Source organism: Brassica napus, chromosome C2, assembly GCF_020379485.1.
Source record: "Brassica napus cultivar Da-Ae chromosome C2, Da-Ae, whole genome shotgun sequence".
NCBI lineage: Eukaryota > Viridiplantae > Streptophyta > Magnoliopsida > Brassicales > Brassicaceae > Brassica > Brassica napus.
This window is the reverse complement of record NC_063445.1, coordinates 4,236,912-4,255,284: the sequence shown is the minus strand read 5'-3', so window position 1 is coordinate 4,255,284 and position 18,373 is coordinate 4,236,912. Positions and strand designations below refer to the sequence as shown.

The following is an 18,373-nucleotide window of genomic DNA, read 5'->3' as shown; positions in this document are numbered from 1 at the left end:
TTTGTGGTTTATGGTAGTTTCCTAATTTATGTGTGATTTGGGTATATTGATCCAATTGTCTCTATATTCTATCAATAAGATAAAGCATATTGTTTACAAATGATGTTTATTTTTATACTGGATTTAACACTTTGTTGTTGTTTTACAGTTTGATGTGTGTGGGATTAATCTTAATTTTTTTTAATTTAATTTCCATATGTTTTATTTTTTTTATTTTACTTTGGATAATCCTAATTTGAATAATATATGATTAATTTATGAGTTTTTAGGATATAATACAAATTAAAACCAAATTGATGTGTTATAAATCATAACTAGTATTTACAAATTTACTAGAATTTGACTTATGATGTAATACAAATTAAAACCAAAACCCAAATTACTCGATCCGAATCCGAAAGCCAAACCTTGTACCCAGCCTAGCATTTGCATCTCTAGAAATACATTATCTTCCAATTCGAACGATCTAGCCATGGTCTTACAAAACTTCTTTTAATCACTGCTTGTTGCTGCACTGTGTATTCAATTTAAAGTATCTCTGAAGAAATCAATTGTCAAATATTCACCCAGAGTCAATGAACAAGATGTTGAAATTGAAAGGTGTGGACTTTAACCTGAATCCAATTGGGATTACAAGCCAGAACTGTAGTGAGATACAAAAGGGTTTGATCCAGTCAAGAACTTGATCATCCATGTTTAATAAGCATATTGGGACCAGAGAGAGCTTATGTAATAAGAAGACCAGAAGACTAAATAAAGATCTCTCCTTTGTTGTTCTATTCTATTATTCAAAGTAGAGTGACGCACGCAAAGGCAAGATTTTGATACCGAAGCGGGACCCACAATTGGAGACTCTCCAGGGTGAGCCACACAAGCTTTTCTACTGCTCCACCGTGTCCTCCTCTCTCCCTCTTCTTCATTTCTCAATTTCACTTTTATTCGCTTCTTCCTCCTCTCTCTCTCTCTGACACCATCCATCAACAATGGCGAGACTTTCCTTGAGACCAAACAATCGTCTCTTCTCCACTCCTCTCCAAACACACAACCATCCTTTCCTCTCCCTCTCCCTCTACACCATCACCCCTCCCTCCTTTCCTCACCTCAAATCAAGGGTCAAGTGCTCCGCCAGTGGCACAGAACGTGTCAGAGAGAGCAAGAAGATTCCCAATAACCTTATCAAAGAAGACCTTCCCAAGCTTCCAAACCCTGGTTCTGATTCCGAAGCTCTGGGTACAGAACAGAACTGGCCTCCATGGAAGAATATACCTGAGAGATATAAGCTCATCGGCGCCACTTCCCTCGCCTTTGTCATCTGCAACATGGACAAGGTGTCTTCTTGGCTTATAATAATTTGAATAAAGTTTTCATTTTTAAATGGTTTTAGGTAGCTTGCATAAGATACTTAGGATCAGGTTCATGTTAATTTGATTTAAGTTTAAGCATCAGGTTATTTGACTAAGTAGATATTGTGTTCTTAGATTTCAATTTTGAATAAAGTTTTCATTTTTATGCTTTGCATAAGATATGAGGATTGTGTTCATGTGAATTTGAGTTTAATTTAGCATCTGCTTATTTGACTAAGTAGATATTGTGTTCTTAGATTTCAATTTTGAACAAAGTTTTCATTTTTATGCTTTGCATAAGATATTGAGGATTGTGTTCATGTGAATTTGAGTTTAATTTAACCATCAGGTTATTTGACTAAGTAGATATTGTGTTCTTAGATTTCAATTTTTGAATAAAGTTTTCATTTTTATGGTTTAGGACCCTTAGGTAGCCTGCATAAGATATTAAGGATCAGGTTCATGTGACTAATTAGTAAATGTTGTGTGGTGTGAATTGCAGGTGAACTTGAGTATTGCTATAATACCAATGTCACATCAGTTTGGATGGAGCTCATCTGTGGCGGGCTTGGTCCAGTCATCTTTCTTTTGGGGTTATGCCTTGAGCCAGTTGCCTGGTGGTTGGCTTTCCAAGATTTTTGGCGGCAGGTTTGTCTTTTTCATTAAGGCTTCCCAGTTTTTGCTCCTCTGCTTAATGTCTAATGTTGTCCCTTTGTTAATTGCAGAAAAGTTCTGGAGATTGGCGTGTTTACATGGTCTTTCGCTACAGCTCTTGTTCCACTACTTGCTGGGTTTATGCCCGGGTTGATCTTTTCTAGAATTTTGGTAAGGTTCATATGCCAATGTTGTTAATTTATTCACTATGGCTTCAGAAAATGTCATGAAAATGACTCTTTTGTTAAGTTTAAGCCTTCTGTCTGTCCCCCACCCTGCTTTAGTTAGCCTTACATTATGTCTTTGTCTTAACACAGAGATTTGTAAACTCCAGGTGGGAATAGGAGAAGGTGTTTCCCCATCCGCTGCAACTGACCTTATTGCCAGGCATGTACCCAATCTGGATGAAGAGTGTTCATACTTGAATATAGATGATGTGGTTTAGCTGCTTATGCAGCCTTGTATATTTGTATTTAGTGCATGATCTAGATATTAGAATATACTGCGATACATCTGTTTTTATAGGTAGTAGCATGTTCATCCATGGTCCATGGGCAAGTTAATGTCCAATAACTAGACATTTATTTCATACAAAAACCCTTTCTTTACTAAAATTTATACACGCATTTAGTCGCTTTGAGCTTAAAATTATGGCTGAGCATGTTGCTTTATAGTTTTAGTCCCGTTTTGTTTTTCATATGCTAATGGTGCCGTTCAACTTCTGAGCACAGGACGATACCTGTTGGGGAGCGCTCAAGGGCCGTAGGCTTTGTTTTCGGAGGACTGAGTTTGGGAAGTGTTTTGGGGTATGGTTTTCTCTTGATGTGATACAAATATGTGAACAAAGATAGATGGGTTGACAGTGAGTCAATGACAAAGACAAATGCTCAGGTTTTTGAGACTAACACAGAGCTAACATTCTTACCTTCCTGTCTGCAGGCTTCTCTTGGCTCCTCCCATCATCCAAACTTTTAATTGGGAATCTGTCTTTTACCTGTTTGGTCTCCTTGGTATTGGCTGGTAAGTCTCATCATTGTAGTCTGATGCTGGGGATAAATCTTCTCTATTTTTCTACATCAAAATAAGATGCTGACATGTTAGGTTAGTATTCCTGTATTCTGAGTTTTTACCCCCCATATGTTGAAGGTTCATCGGATTTCAATTTCTTGGTGAAGAAGAAGTTTCACATAGAGGTGCTCTCTCCTTCCTTTTCCTTATCCAAAGTTTATTTAACTTTGACTATTTGTCATCGAAGTCATATCTTTCTTTCTTGTTTTGAATATGGATATAATCAAGGAACGTAGATGTCACATAGTTGGATGTATTACACATTCATTTACTTAGTTTTTTATGACTTATATTGTCAGAGTATTATAATTAAGACTTCACTCAGTTAATGGTTTGGATCATGGACTTGAACATTATTTACAATCAGGATTGCCTTTCGTTTGATAGGTGATGAGACCACTACTTCGCATAAACCTGAAAATACTACACGGGAAGAATTGGGAAACTCATTGAAGGTTAGTCTATATCTAATGTTGAATTTAGCAATAAGTCTCTCTGTCAATCCTATTGTTTATGAGGTCAATATTTAGTTGGAAAAAACAAACTATAACAAGAGAACTGCATAACCTTAATCAATGACTGTCCTAAAACTATAAGCAAATGGTTTTGAAAACTCAAAACCTTTCGTTTGGTTTAAGTCAATGCATCACTTTTTCCTTCGGTTATTACAACAGGAGATTCCATGGAAGTCGTTTTTCAAAAGCTCAGCTGTTTGGGCAATGATATACACTCACTTTTGTGGAAGTTGGGGTCACTATACCTGTTTATCTTGGCTACCAACTTATTTCAGGTAAATTGCGGTTTCATTACTCATCTTTTGCTCTCCATCATATTGATGAAGAAAGTAATTTTGATCATATTTTTGGTATGCAGTGAGGCGCTGAGTTTAAATTTGAGAGACGCTGCTTGGGTAAGTTTAGAACTGTCTGTGTTATCCTTTCCATTTAACAAAAAAAAAAAATATACTTGGAGATATATTTTAAAAATGTATATAACATTTTGGGATTTTAATATGTGGATGTGAAGATCAGGTTTCCATCCTTCCTCCATTAGCTTCAATTTTCGTGACAAGTCTTGCTTCTCAATTTGCTGACTACTTGATTTCAAATGGAGTTGAGACTACCACGGTATAAAATTCACATTCCTTCTCCTTGTGTACAAACCCTTTTTAAAAAATCAAAAGGGTCTTATTAATATGTGAACTCGTTGGGGAACTTTTCATGTAGGTTCGAAAGATTTGTCAAACGATTGCGTTCGTGGCACCAGCGATCTGCATGACACTTTCATCTGTGGACATTGGGTTGCCACCTTGGGAAATTGCCGGAATCTTGACAGCTGGCTTAGCCCTATCAAGTTTTGCTTTATCAGGTAACATGAGATATTTTAGTTTAATTTTCATCATTTTTCAAGTAACATCATGTTTCTTTTTTACAGGACTTTATTGTACTCATCAGGACATCTCACCCGAATATGCAAGCATACTTCTGGTACATATGCTGCCATCTAAAGCTCTTCTTACTTTGAATTATGATGTGAAACAAACATTAGTCCATGTGGTGCAAATGAGTTATGAAACTATATTTGAGTATGAAGATATATCTTCTTATTAAACCTGTCATGGGTGTCTTTTATAGGGCATTACCAACACAGTAGGGGCAGTACCTGGAATCGTAGGTGTGGCTTTAACTGGTTTTCTCCTCGACTCGACCCATTCATGGACTGTAAGTTTGCTAACTTTACCTCAAATCATGATGTTCATTACTTAAAATTAATTGTTGATTTTGTTGTGGGTAGATGTCTCTATTTGCGCCATCAATATTCTTCTACTTGACGGGGACGGTTGTATGGTTGGCGTTTGCAAGTAGTAAGCCTCAGAAGTTTAGTAAGGATCATGACTCATAGTGAGAGTTTTGGTTTCTTCTTCATTCTTGAGCAAAAGAAAGCAAATATATAGACTTTGGTTATGTATAGGTGAAAGAAATGGTAAAAGAGAGCAGTGTGTTTTGTTCACTAGCTCAGTGTTTATGGTATTGCGCGTGTTCTGGCTATAGTGCAGGCATTCTGGTTTAAGTTGGGTAAGGGAATTTTTTTGGTTCAATTTGCCCCGGTTTAACCGGTTGTCATCACCCTTTTAGAAATTTCAAATGTATTGTATGTTTTTTTTTGTAACAAGATAACTATAACAATAACAAGTAAGTCGGTCTATGAAGATAAAGTTACACAGTTTCATTTTCTCAAAAGATTATCCGAATATCTTTAAAAGATAGGGTGAATTAGCCAAATCGCGAAAATTTCTCCTGAGCAAAACAATTCGAAATATGAATTAAACTTTTCCGGATTAGAAAAAAATTCAATTTCATCTCTGGTTCAGAGTAGTAAGACGAATTCAAATACTATTAGAGAAAGTACTACGGTTTTTGACTCCGGTTTCTCCTAATCCAATCCGGTACGTAAGTCCGGTTTGATTAAATTAGTAATTAAAATTACAATAATGACCACGCGTAACCGCCATAAATAGAGGGACGCGAATCAAACGGAATCGGTGAATCTTTCAACAGAAACGGATTAATTAACACACACACACACAAACGCATCTCTCTCTCTCTCTCTAAACAGTTTCTTCAACTTTCTCTCTCTAACAGCAAGTCATGGCGGCTACTGGAAGAAGATCAAACGGCTCTTCAGTTCTATACCCTCACTCTTCATCCCATCGTCATCAAAGATCGGCGTCTCCATGCAACAACATCAACCTCCGTCTAAAGAGGTTCTCCCTCGGAAACAACCCTCCCTCCTCCTCCGCCGTTCGGAAGTGCTCGTGCTCTCCGACGACGCACCCCGGATCGTTCCGCTGCGGCTTTCACCGCCGATTGGAGAACGAGAAGAGCAAAGCTTTGTCGAACAAGTCGAAGAGTGGTGATTCGGGGCTGTATCTGAGAAAATTGGCTTTGGTGAATTCGCTGGCGAGGATCGGGAGCGTGGAGGCGGAGCGGTTTAGGAAGTATCTGACGGAGAGTATTGTTAAACCGTCGTCTCTACTTATCCGTCGTCGTTTTGAGTTCAGGCCACGGCTTAGCCGATTCTATGGGATGCATAAAGATCCGAAGGATTAGAATAAATAGTAATAATCTAGGTTTTTTTTTTTAATTTGTTTCTTGCGTGTGAAGGAACTATGTTTTGGTGTTCCTTGGCGCGGTGTATCGAAGTTTGTGTGCAATGTACATGATGATGACATCACTAGGACGTGTTCTTGATTTGGTTTCTTAATTTTTTTCATTAGAAACTTTGTTGATCTGAGTCATTTAAACTCTGATCATCTACGTTCGCTAAGCTTTACGTTTTCACTTTTGGTATGTCTGAGTCAGTCTGACGATGAAGTTTCCATTTTTTTTATTTATACAATGAGAGATACACTAAGTACATGCAGTCATTAAATGATGATTCAACTTTTGTTGAACACCCCATGTATAAGACACAAAAGGAAAGAAGAGATACTGAGAATCAAGGATCTTGTCGAGTTTTTTTCTATAATTAATTAGATATTTCTTCTTGAGAATCGTTTCGTTGTCACATACACGTAGACGTAGTTAATGATAAGATTTTGTAGCTTTGTTGTAATTTGAGACTTGACAAAAGTACAGTATATAGATTCTATCTTTGGTAGTATATTCATGAATCATGATAGGCGTACTGTAATCTATAAAATGTGGGCAATGTCCAACTGGATTTTCATGGCATGACCTTCGCATTTTATTACAGAACAAACAAGCTTCTATCTTGTAGTAGATTAACCATTAACTTGCAAATGGAAATGTAATACAACCAGGGGCGAATCCAGGATGTATAATGACTGGGTGCACTCTTTATAATAAAATAGAAACATGTCAAAAGGTAGAATTGAACCTTGGTTGTTATGGGTGCACACCAACATTTTTCCATCTGTTCTAGCTGAAATTTATTGTTTCTATACACGAAAATTACATTATCACTTAATATTACGGGTGCACAGGCCCCCATAGTGGGTAACCTGGCTTCGCCCCTGAATACAACTTTGCCTAAACACTATCAACGTCGTTAACGACGCAGTATTAGCCTATTAGGTCACACTCACACATTGTCTACCAAGTTGTTTGCAACGTTACCTCTCATGTTAATCATCATCATATACACAACAGCAGTCTTTCTTTTCCCCTTTGTAGTTCGTTGTTACATGTATAGTAATGCTGTGTTTGTGACGATTAATATACATTTGGTTATGATTTGAAAAAGCAATGATTGATACTTGTGGTTCAAACTTTCATACCTCAACTTAGAAAACATAACGTACAACCTTTTCTGCTAAACAACTATCTTCACTAGAAATGGGATGTTATAATGACTCAGACAAGAGGACACGTGTTTCTTACAACACAAATGCACAGTTGGAAGACGACCATATCATGGAGGTACAACAGGTCGGGTTGGGTTCCGGCCAAGACCAAGTCCCAAACCTAAAGGAACACTATCACTTTTTGACTTACTGCTGTGGCTATGGCTGCAGTTTGAAGAATGAACATGTGCTGACTGCGAATTATGTACCGGGCTAACATCGATAGCAACGTGGCCATTGCCATTCTGAAGATTAGAACTCCGCTGCATCTGCATCATGCTTATACCCTCTTGTCTCGGTGTTGTGTCTTCTTCATGACACTCAATATCTTCGTTATAACCTTTCACCAAGAAGTCCGAGCAGTTTCTTCTGCAACCGTGATCGTAAGGATTCCTGAAGCGACCTGCAGGACCTCTTAGGTAGCTGTAGCGCAGCGCATTAGCCATTTCGTTCGTGGTTATATTTCTCGATATCTGTAAAGGAAAAAAAGAGACAGATGATGTTCTCTACTCTACTTAGCGAGTTCTAGCTCCACTGGAGCTAATGTAGAGATCATTAATACAGGGAAGAGAAGTAGACAAGAATAGTCTCTGTACCATTTAGATCATAAGAGGAACAAACACGTGAAGAAAAATAAAAGAAAGCGTGTGGACAAACCTGAGACGCTTGTACGACTGTTAAGACGGTAACTGAAAAGAAGAGGCAGAACTCAATAACCAGAAAGGATAATGCACCAACGTGATTACTAGCGACATGGCTCAACAATGCTCCAAACGAAGATGGAGCTGAAGGGTCACTCAAGACTCCTGCATGTGTATAACACATCGTTTACATTTCTGTCTGAAAGTTTTCTCCAGGGTTTAAATTTCAGGATAAGCTTTAAAGGGAATCTTCTGTTACAAACATACTTGCAAGAGTGACGCCACCAGTTATCAGCATCGCTAGAACTTCAAGTAGAAGAAAAAGAAAAAAGTCCCACTTGTTTTTCTGCAAGAGTGATAAGTGAAAAACAAATCGATCCACGGATTAGTATCACCCTCGAGCTGCAAAACTAATAGATCAAAACCACTAGCAAGCAAAATAAATAGAAGAGGTAATGCGATACCAAGAAACATCTCTTTTGATTTCTAAGGCATTGAAGCCTGGTCAAATCAAATGAAACGAGATAAAATAAGGCAGATTTAGTTATTGAAAGTTAGTATCGAAAGCCTGATCTGTCCTATCCTATTTTGTCACTTTATATTTTTCAGCAACTGAAATGGGGGTTGAAATATGTACTTACTTTTCCGACACAGTTTGAAACCCAAGGACAATGGTGGTCAAATTGCTCTACGCAACGATCACAGGTGGAACAGTGCTTAGCTCGAAGAGGTCTGATTATCTGAACAAAGAGAAACAAAGTACACGCTAAGAATTACGTTCCGTGTTGTGCATAACCTATTTGATATTTAGCGTTAATATTCAAGAAAGACATAAAGGGGATGCTGAGGAAGTACCTTGCACGTTGCACACAGCTGCGTCCAATTCCCAGAAAGCAAAGCAGGGTTGTTTAGCTCTATTTTCAACAGTGGTTCCTGTAAAGGGGCAAGCAAATTTATGATGGCGCTTGAACAGAAACATAGTACTCGAGTAAGATGTGGACAATTATGTCAATCAAACAAGAGAGCCAATAAAGTTAAAGGTACCAACATCGTCTTTCATGGTCTGCGGATCATGTCTGTTCATTCTGATGTAACCTGGATCCTTTCTGTAATAAACAAAAGATTTATATTAAAAACGACAAGAAAACCACTTCTTGAGATACAAAGGTATTTTCGAACTACTACTACACAGGAAAACAAGAAATTCGCACTGCAGGGAAGTAAAGCCTTCAAAAGAAATTGAAGCAAGATAGGGTGAGAATATACTTGCTACAGCGGTAAAACAAGGCTAGCCCTGCTGTTGCAAGGAAGAATCCCAGCCACGCAATCGAACCAATCCCAGTTGTTAGCTTTGGCAGATTGGATGCTGCAGTGAAAAAAAGGTTCATAAAATAATAAGTAGGCATGCATAGAACAGTTACTTGATATGTTGCAACAAAAGAGATCCAAGAAGGCCAAGGTAACAACCCAAAATAACAGAATTAGTATATATGAGAAGAAGCAGCAGGATCATGAACCAAAGAACTGGAGCAAGTCCCAACTTTGACAATTTTCCGAGGGGAGTGCTTCCGTCACACCGCTTTTCAAGCAGCCTTCTAGCATTGCCCTGCAATGAAGTGTTTATCAGACAAATATTAAGACAAAAATATTTGAAATAAGTTTCTCAGTATTCCAATCATGATGTTATCATTTTGATTATAAAAAACTGCAGGTTTGAAGAAACTGACATGGAGCAGCTACAAAACAGTAATTTGTTTCCAGGTATGAAAAGGTCTAGTGAGATGCACAACACAACAACATAAGGCCAATAGAATGATTCAAGTACAATATATAGCTATAAGTAGCAGCCACTAAGAGCATCAAATAGACAGTATAGCTAAAAAAAAGTGTCAGTATTGTCACCTACAAGGAAAAACGAAACTTGTCGGTGATTCTTTTCAGCAGCAAGTTGTGCGGGGGTAAGCCCGGTATTGTCAGTAATAATCAAATCCTCTTTCTTCCCAGCCTGAACCAATACAGTGCAAGCTTCCAAATTACCTCGAATGGCAGCCCAATGCAAAGGAGTGCAACCTGATAACAGAGTCGATGGAATGGAGAAAAGATGATATGTTTTTGGTTTTCTAATCTAACTATATAAATAAAGAGGACAAAGAAAGATGTTTGAAAACCACCTTCTTTGTCCTGCCGTCCTCTATATGCGTCCAAAAATAAAAGAAGACGAATGGAATCTGCAAAGCCTTTATATGCAGCCCTGAATTTCTCAAAACACGAGAAGAAAAGAACGATAATTAGAACTCTCCTGGATAGTTACTGAAAATTAGCGATAAAATTTGGAGGTGTCAGCATAAGCAAGCTTGAAACCATGCAGCAGAATAATGCATGCATGATGCAACAGTAAAGAATTCTCAGAATAACTACGAGAACAAATTAACCCATAAAGTTTTAGTTTCTCGATCGAAACAGAAATACATATTTCACAGATCTTTATAACAAGAGAACTCGAGAGCCAGGCAGCCAGCAAAAACATTGTTTGACAACTATAACAGCCTAGAGGAACAACATGCTAAGGAAACAAAAAAAGTACAATTATCCAGTCTCCAAAATGAGCATGCGAACCTAAGCATTAGGAGTGTAAATATGAAAAGAAGCCAAAAACCATCAACGAATCAACCCGGCAACCTTACCAGTGCAAGGGGCTTCTTCCGTCATTATCGGGGACATCAGGATCAGCATTCCACTTTGAGACGACGTGGCAGAGAAAAGCAGTCTGGCCATACTGTGCCGCAACATGTGTTGGCTACAAAAAGTTTAAGCTGAATATGCATCCATCGAGAACTAAACAAGAGAATGGAAATTTGATAGCATCCAGCGTAAAACTTGAATTCCAGCTTTACTAATAAATTCCGAGAATAAGAAGACCTAAACTTTTCAACCACCTAAACCAACGGCAGGGGCAATCTCTCCTGAGATTTCTAAGTGAATTCGACATCACTATGAAATTTCTAAAACCTGACTGAATCCAGGTAAAATGAAAGTTCTCACTATTTTTGAGAAAACTTTGAATAATGGGTCATGAGACTGCTCAATATCGTTCCAAGACAAAGTAAATTAATTCCCCAAGGTTAAGGTATGGAGTTAGATCAAGCCATATGCATAACGTTGATTGAACACATCTTCCTAAGCAAAACGAGTGGAAAAGTACGAAGTGCTAAGTTAACTACATGAGCCTCACAACACACTAGAAAAATGCAACCACAATATGACAACCAATACTAGTTACAAAACCTGAGTGCCAACCTCAAGCAACATGCAAAAGAGCAGCTTACTAGCAACGAAACAAAACAATCTCCATAATAAAGTAAGTAGAGTTAAACCTGATATCCATACATATCCGTTACATCAACCCTTGCACCCTCTTGCAGCAAGAGTTCAGCAACTTGCACCGCACCACGAACAGCACTCCAATGCAATGCAGTCTGTCCCGTATGATCCGTCGCGTTAATATCTCCACCGTGCTGTCAAACCCCCAAATCAAGACAACCAAATCAATTATAAAAAAAAACTCTCCACAACCACATAAAGGATTGAACTTTCGCAACCACCTCGATAATGTACTGAGCAACAGCACTACGGTTGTTCAACGCGGACCACTGAAGAGCATAGTAGCCAAGCCCATCGGGCTCAGAGACAGAGCAACCCTCACACTCCACCAATCTATGAAGCTTCTCCAAATCGCCGTAAGCCGATGCAGTGTACACATCGTTCTTCAAGCTCTCGTCTTCAACCGGCTTTGAACTCGATTCGACATTATTCGATTCGACTTCTTCCACCACCTCAATCTCCGACGACATTTTCTATTTCTAAGATTCGACGATTGTGTGTGTGAGTGTGGCGATGATGATTCGAATCCCTTGGGTTGACTTTGACGATTAGTCTCTTTCTCTGATCGTGAGAGAGAGAGGATTGGGTGTTTAGGGTTTTTCCGTGGGATCAGAGGGAAGAAGAAATGATTGGAGATGAATCCAAATCGATAGACCGGTCTGAGTCAGACCACTCGAATCTCACCGTTCGTTGTATTTTAAACCGTTGTAAACCGTTACATCATCATCATTTTTGTGGCATTTTATTACCAGACGGGTTGGTGGTAATTAATCAGTCGAATATCAACGAATCAATGCAAAAGTAAGTTTTATGAAAAAAAAAGAAGAAGAGAAATTCCGCATTTTTTTGTCGTAAAAATAGAATTCAGTGAAGAGATGACCAAAATAAATTTTATTAAAAAATAAATACAATTTTTTTAAGTGTATTTTTACCTTAGTATTAACTAATCTAAACTTAGAGTTTAGAATTAAAAAATGGGATTTTGGAAACATAGTTTCAATTTAAAAAAAAAAATCAAAAATCAAAATCAAAAATTTAAAACAAAAATGAGCTATTTTAATTTTTTTTTAAAGCTATTTTGTGACAAAAACTTAAAAATGTTATTTGAGAGAATTACCCAAAAAAACTAATTAGAGGAAAGATGGAGATTAATTAGTAAAATAAATAAATCAGAAAAACATAAAAGAGCATTTCTCTTGTACTAATAATCAGAAGAAAAAAAAAGATTCCAAAGCCAAACTATATATGTTTTGTTAAGAGATTTCATCATCTCATTGAAACCAATAGTTTATTATTATTACATGTGGTATATATTGTTGTTAATCTTTACTTTAATTAAGCAAAAAAACAACTAGAGCATTATTATTAGTAAAAAAAAACAGGAAAGTCATAGAAACTTTCACACTCAAAACAGCTTATAGATAGGTTTCATATCAACAGGATTGTACAATCCGAAGTTCTGTTCAGTCCCTGGCGGCTTCTGGTTCTCATTGAACGTTGCAAATAAAAACCCGTCGACACGGCTGCTAGGCCTCTTTGGTGTCCCTTTGCCGCTATCTACATGTTTCACAAAGTTTCCATTATAGGTAGCTGCAATAAGCGGCGTGGTCATGTCTCCGTTGCCCGCGGACGGCCATCCCGTCTCAGACACCACCATTGGTAAACCCTTCACTCCTTCCTTCTCCATTGCCCACAAGAATGCGTCGAACATTGCATCAAACATGTTTGAATATCCCAATGGTCCGTCTTGTACCACGACGGCCTTGCTCTTGGAAATGGCGTAGTCGAGGTGAATGTTCACCGGGTCGGTTGCGTAAGGGAAGTAAGGGTAGATGTTGACGAGGATCGGCGTACTCGTTTGAGACAGAAACTTCAGAACTGGGGTGAGTTGTTCACGCGCCTGGGACGTGAACATTCCCGCGGAAGGTGGGTAGGACTGTCCGAGGTTTGCCATGGACACAACAGTGCTTATGGAGATCGGAAGATTCCTAGACTTGACGAGGTTGGTGAGAGACGTCATGACGGGAAGAACCTGAGGACCGATCGGTCCAGGGATGACTTCGTTACCAACGGTAATGAAAGCGATGTTGACGTCGGATAAATAAGGCTCGATGTTGGTCGCGAACCAGGCTTTAACAGCGTCCTCGCTGGCTGCAAGAGGAGCCAAGTCTTGGTCTCTAACGCCTACGGTGACTTTGATATCGCGGTGACCGCGTAAGGCATTAAGAACCTCGGTATTTGGGTCGAAGATACGGACTTTGGTAATGCCAATGGACTTGTAGAGGTTGATAACATTTGATGGAGGTGGGAGATTGTCTCCAAGGAGGCCGTAGTTCAAGCCTACGTTACTTGCTGCGGTGGTGACGAGGCCGTAGTTGAAAATCAGCACAATGCACGAGAGGAAGAACAAGAACACCGTCTTAGGAGAGTAGTTCATGATGAAACTTCTGTATTTGTGTGTATTAGATTGTCTGAAGAAAAGAGAAGAGTTTTTTTTTCTTGTTCTTTTTGTTTCTTGCATATATTGGTTGTTCACGTGTGTTTATATATATGAACAATGTCTGAGATCTATTTCCAGAGTCATTGTTATTTATTTAAATAGTCAATTTCTTTTATTTTTGTTTCCATTGTGATCTTCGTCGTTGATTCATTTACAAATTTGGTGCTTCACTTATTAACTAGTCATGTGTTTTGTTTTCTTTGTGTTGATTAAGTGAATCTTACTATACTTTTAATGAAACTGAAATCTATGTAGTTGAAAATCTGCTAAATATACAAAAATTATCTTAAAATACATTAAACTGAATACATAATTAACTGATACACTCATGTATAAATTTGATACATTCATGTATAAAATATCGAAAATTCATTCATTCATGAATAGTTTGATGTTTATTAGATAATAAATTAAACTTAAAGTATATGAATTTGACTAACATTATATCAACATGGATAAAGGATATTTTTCCATATTATATGAACAATTAGTTTTGAATAGTGACCAATGAAGACAAACATTGAATTCCTTATCATTCTTAAAAAAATCACTACTTAGGCAGAATTATTTTTTTATTATTCTTTTTTGTTCATTTTTTGTAGAAAAATATTGGTTAAATTTGAGAAGAAAAAGTGTTTCTTTTAATTTTTACGATTTCATTTCTATACATTTGTGTCCTATTCATTTTTCTTGTTCCTAAAAAGGTCACGCGGATAGTGTTCCAACTAAGAACAACACTTGTGTGTAATAAATTGCTCTGGTTGGCTTGGTTCTTTGTCCAACAACAAAGTTTCCTTTGTATCGGCCATGGGAACTGCATGGAAGGCTTAAAAAGTAGTTGATAAGAGTGGATCTTTATAATTTGTTAAATAATAAGTGCCATGTGAAGATCAGACGTGAGAGTCATAGACAATCATTTTCTCCAATCAAATGAAACAAGAATCTTTGAGTTTATCAAACTTGGTAATGTGGTCATGCTTGTTTTGATAGATTATTAAGTTTTTTTTTTTAAAATCAAATTTATACATTATCAAATATGAATCCAAAATTTCCTGGACAACAAAAAAATTCAGAAAAAAAATTCAAAAAAATCCAAAAAATCTCATATATCAGTACAATATGAATTTTTAAGAATTTTACTTTGTTTGGAGAATGAGAAATCACATATAACCATAAAATGACACTTACTGAAACTTTAAACCTTGATATTTTTTTGATACCATTTTAACTTTCAGGGTGATATTTGTATCACAAAATCTCTTCAACCTGATTTACTTGTTCATCAAGTAAACATATGACCAGCTGTATATGTAAAACCGATGATGTGCCGGTTTTTTTTCAAAAAATCATCTTTAACTAATAAAATACTAAAAATTAAATAATAATTCAAAAATAAATAAAAAATAGAAAACTTGATAAAAAACTAATTTAAAATAAAAAAACTCAATAATAGTAGTCGATTCATTTACAAAGTTGGTGCTTCTCTTACTAAAACTAGTTATGCGTTTTGTTTTCTTTGTTAAATTGTTTTTTTAACACAGTTTTCTTTGTTTAATTAACTGAATCTTATACTACTTTTAATGAATCTGTATTCATACTCAATTTCTTTTATTTATGTTTCCATAGTGATCTTAGGCGTTGATTAATTTACAAATGTGGTGCTTCACTTGTTAACTAGTCATGTGTTTTGTTTTCTTTGTTTGATTAGCTGAATCTTATACTACTTTTAATGAATCTGAATTCATACTCAGTTTCTTTTATTTCTGTTTCCATTGTGATCTTAGTCGTTGATTCATTTACAAATTTGGTGCTTCACTTTTTAAGTAGTATGTTTTGTTTTATTTGTTTGATTAGCTGAATCTTACTATTTTTTATGTACTGAAATAAATGTAGTTGAATTTAGGTTAATATAAGGAAAATAGCTAAAAAATACATTTTTGAATAATAATTAATTGATACACTCATTTAGAAATTTAGTACGTACATGTATAATATCAAAATTTAATACAGTCATGAATAAGTTCGACATTTATAAAATATGTAATAAACGAAACATAAAATACATGAATTTGATTACCAATATATCAGTGTGAATAAAAGACAGATTTCCATATCATATATATGAAGACAATTAGTTAGTGTTCCAACTAAGAACAATACTTCCATGTATGTAATAAACTGCTCCGGTTGGTGCATGTGGTTCTTTGTTCAACAACAAAGTGTGCTTCGTACCGGCCATGGGAGCTGCATGGATGGCTTAAAAAGTAGTTGAGAAGAGTAGATCGTTATGATTTGTTAAACAATAGTTGCCAAGTCACTATCAAACGAGTCATAGACGATCATTTTCGCCAATCGATCCAAAAAAAGTTACATAAGTAGCATATAACGCGTTGTCCATAAAAACGCATAAGCTAGCTATATAATGAATATATACATGTCCCACTTAGAGCTTGATTGGTTTTCCCGCTACCACCCGCAAACGCAGCTTTTGCGATTGGTAGCGGTTGACAGCGTTTCGAAACAATCATATAAACCGCTACAAATCGCATCAAACCGCTCCGAACCTCTTAAAATCAAAAGCTGGTTCCAGCTAGCGTTTGCGGTTGCGGGCGGTTGCGGGAGGATAATTTTTTTTTCTTTTTTAAAAAAAAACCATATAAATACAAAAATAAAAATAAAAATAAAATTTTTAAAATGGAATTATAAAAATACTAAAATATATCTATTATATTTTAATTAATATTATAAAATTTTAAAATAAAAATATTTTCTATAATTTAAAAAATTTAAAACTATAACTTTGAAAATATAATTTACATATTTATTATAATATTATGATATTTGATATTTTTATAATTATATAAAATGTAAATATTGTTAATTTATTATTTAACCGCTGCTGTATTTGGTAGTTAACCAGTCATAAGTATCCCGCAAGCGCACCAATTTCTAACCGCATAACCAGTCGTACAAATCTCTTAAAACCGCTAGAAACCGCAACCACCCGCATCCGCAAACGCCCGCAGCCGCAACCGCAACTGCTGCGTTTGAACCAGTCAGACCCTTAATCTCTTACGTTCTGATATATTCTCTAATGGCAACTCATCGAATTTTCATCGCTTTTGTCACTATTTTTTGTTGTTTCTGTCTACCTCATCTAATAGAAGCTGAACAAGTGTTCGTGGATCAATCCGGCAATGGCAATTTCACGACAATACAAAAAGCTATCGATTCGGTTCCAGCCAACAATCGTAATTGGTTCTTCATCAACGTTGCAGCCGGCCTTTACAAGTCAGTATAGTTACATATATGCAAAAATGCTTTGTACGTAACGTTTTTTTCTTCTCTTATATGCCTTAGGGAGAAAATAAAGATACCACGTGATAAACCCTTCATTGTACTAATGGGAGCTGGAACGAGTAAAACTAGGGTTGAATGGGACGACCATGCCACGACTGAGCAAAGTCCTACTTTTGCTACTTCCGCAAATAACACCGTCGTTAAGAGCCTCACCTTCGTGAATATGTATAATTTACCTAATAACGGGAAAGCGAAGAAAAATATCACTCAAGCGGCGGCGGCGATGATCGAAGGTGATAAGTGTGCTTTTTACTCGGTAGGGTTTGCTGGAGTTCAAGATACCTTGTGGGATAAGAATGGTCGACACTTTTTTCACCGTTGCACTATCCAAGGCGCCGTTGATTTCATCTTCGGGAGCGGCCAATCTATTTAAAAGAATTGTGATATTCAAATGCTAGGAGAGACCATAAAACGGAAGCATGGTGGATACATAACGGCTCAATCACGGGCACTCCCGGACGATGCGGATGGATTCGTGTTCATAGATAGCCTTGTTCACGGAACGGGGAAGGCTTACTTGGGCAGACCGTGGGGGAATTACTCTCGAGTGATCTTTTGCAACACTAATTTGACCAACGTGGTTGTTCCCATGGAACTTAGTGGGCCGCGAATCACAGACGACGTATGCAGAAGTTGGATGCTTTGGAAGTGGATCTAGTACGAGGAAACGTGTGAGATGGGTTAAGAAGCCGAGTGATCCCATCGTTCAACGTTTGTGTAGTCTCGACTTCATTAATAATGGTGGGTGGGTTCATAATTTGCCCATCGTGTTTGATTGATCTCATTGCTTCTGTATATCTTGTTTAAAAAAAAAAATCATATTTATCATTCCCAAGTTTGAGTTTGACAAAAAAAAAAAAAAAAACGAATAAATTTGACTAAGAAATATATATAATGAATAAATTCTCATCTTACATAATGTGGTATATAATCAAATAACGAATTCAAAAAACAGGTTATAGTTTTCAGGATTGAAACTTATAACACACTAATTTTCAGATCAGTTGCCCTCGATATTGGGTTTGAAAGACTATATATCATATTCATGCCCTATATCTTC

The 18,373-nt window shown here is 36.8% G+C and overlaps 4 protein-coding genes and 1 pseudogene across 4 annotated transcripts; 3 read left to right on the top strand and 2 right to left on the bottom strand.

Annotated features, from left to right (window-relative positions):
• Positions 1–811: 811 nt before the first annotated feature.
• LOC106425825 (probable anion transporter 6, chloroplastic) lies at positions 812–5,288 on the top strand. Its single transcript, XM_013866543.3, has 15 exons — positions 812–1,328; positions 1,846–1,991; positions 2,069–2,168; positions 2,332–2,384; positions 2,729–2,803; positions 2,937–3,017; positions 3,144–3,190; positions 3,453–3,520; positions 3,740–3,855; positions 3,939–3,975; positions 4,097–4,192; positions 4,292–4,433; positions 4,500–4,552; positions 4,700–4,786; positions 4,860–5,288. The coding sequence occupies exons 1-15, from the start codon at positions 984–986 to the stop codon at positions 4,965–4,967; spliced, it is 1,554 nt and encodes a 517-aa protein (XP_013721997.2). The 5' UTR covers positions 812–983; the 3' UTR covers positions 4,968–5,288.
• A 194-nt stretch (positions 5,289–5,482) lies between these two features.
• On the top strand, positions 5,483–7,050 carry BNAA02G04860D. Its single transcript, XM_013866420.3, has one exon. It carries the CDS (start codon positions 5,714–5,716, stop codon positions 6,173–6,175), a length of 462 nt encoding a protein of 153 aa, XP_013721874.2. The 5' UTR covers positions 5,483–5,713; the 3' UTR covers positions 6,176–7,050.
• Positions 7,051–7,337: 287 nt separating this feature from the next.
• On the bottom strand, positions 7,338–12,117 carry LOC106425807 (protein S-acyltransferase 24). Its single transcript, XM_013866524.3, has 13 exons — positions 11,675–12,117; positions 11,447–11,587; positions 10,757–10,869; positions 10,244–10,323; positions 9,979–10,142; positions 9,540–9,678; positions 9,339–9,438; positions 9,121–9,178; positions 8,928–9,005; positions 8,714–8,812; positions 8,340–8,418; positions 8,089–8,237; positions 7,338–7,904 (listed from the first exon to the last, which is right to left on the bottom strand). The coding sequence occupies exons 1-13, from the start codon at positions 11,921–11,923 to the stop codon at positions 7,500–7,502; spliced, it is 1,854 nt and encodes a 617-aa protein (XP_013721978.2). The 5' UTR covers positions 11,924–12,117; the 3' UTR covers positions 7,338–7,499.
• Positions 12,118–12,677: 560 nt separating this feature from the next.
• LOC106425728 (probable glucan endo-1,3-beta-glucosidase BG4) lies at positions 12,678–14,822 on the bottom strand. The gene has a single exon (XM_013866438.3). The coding sequence runs from the start codon at positions 13,972–13,974 to the stop codon at positions 12,859–12,861; it is 1,116 nt and encodes a 371-aa protein (XP_013721892.2). The 5' UTR covers positions 13,975–14,822; the 3' UTR covers positions 12,678–12,858.
• A 2,057-nt stretch (positions 14,823–16,879) lies between these two features.
• LOC106425772 lies at positions 16,880–18,201 on the top strand (annotated as a pseudogene).
• The last annotated feature ends 172 nt before the right edge of the window (positions 18,202–18,373 follow it).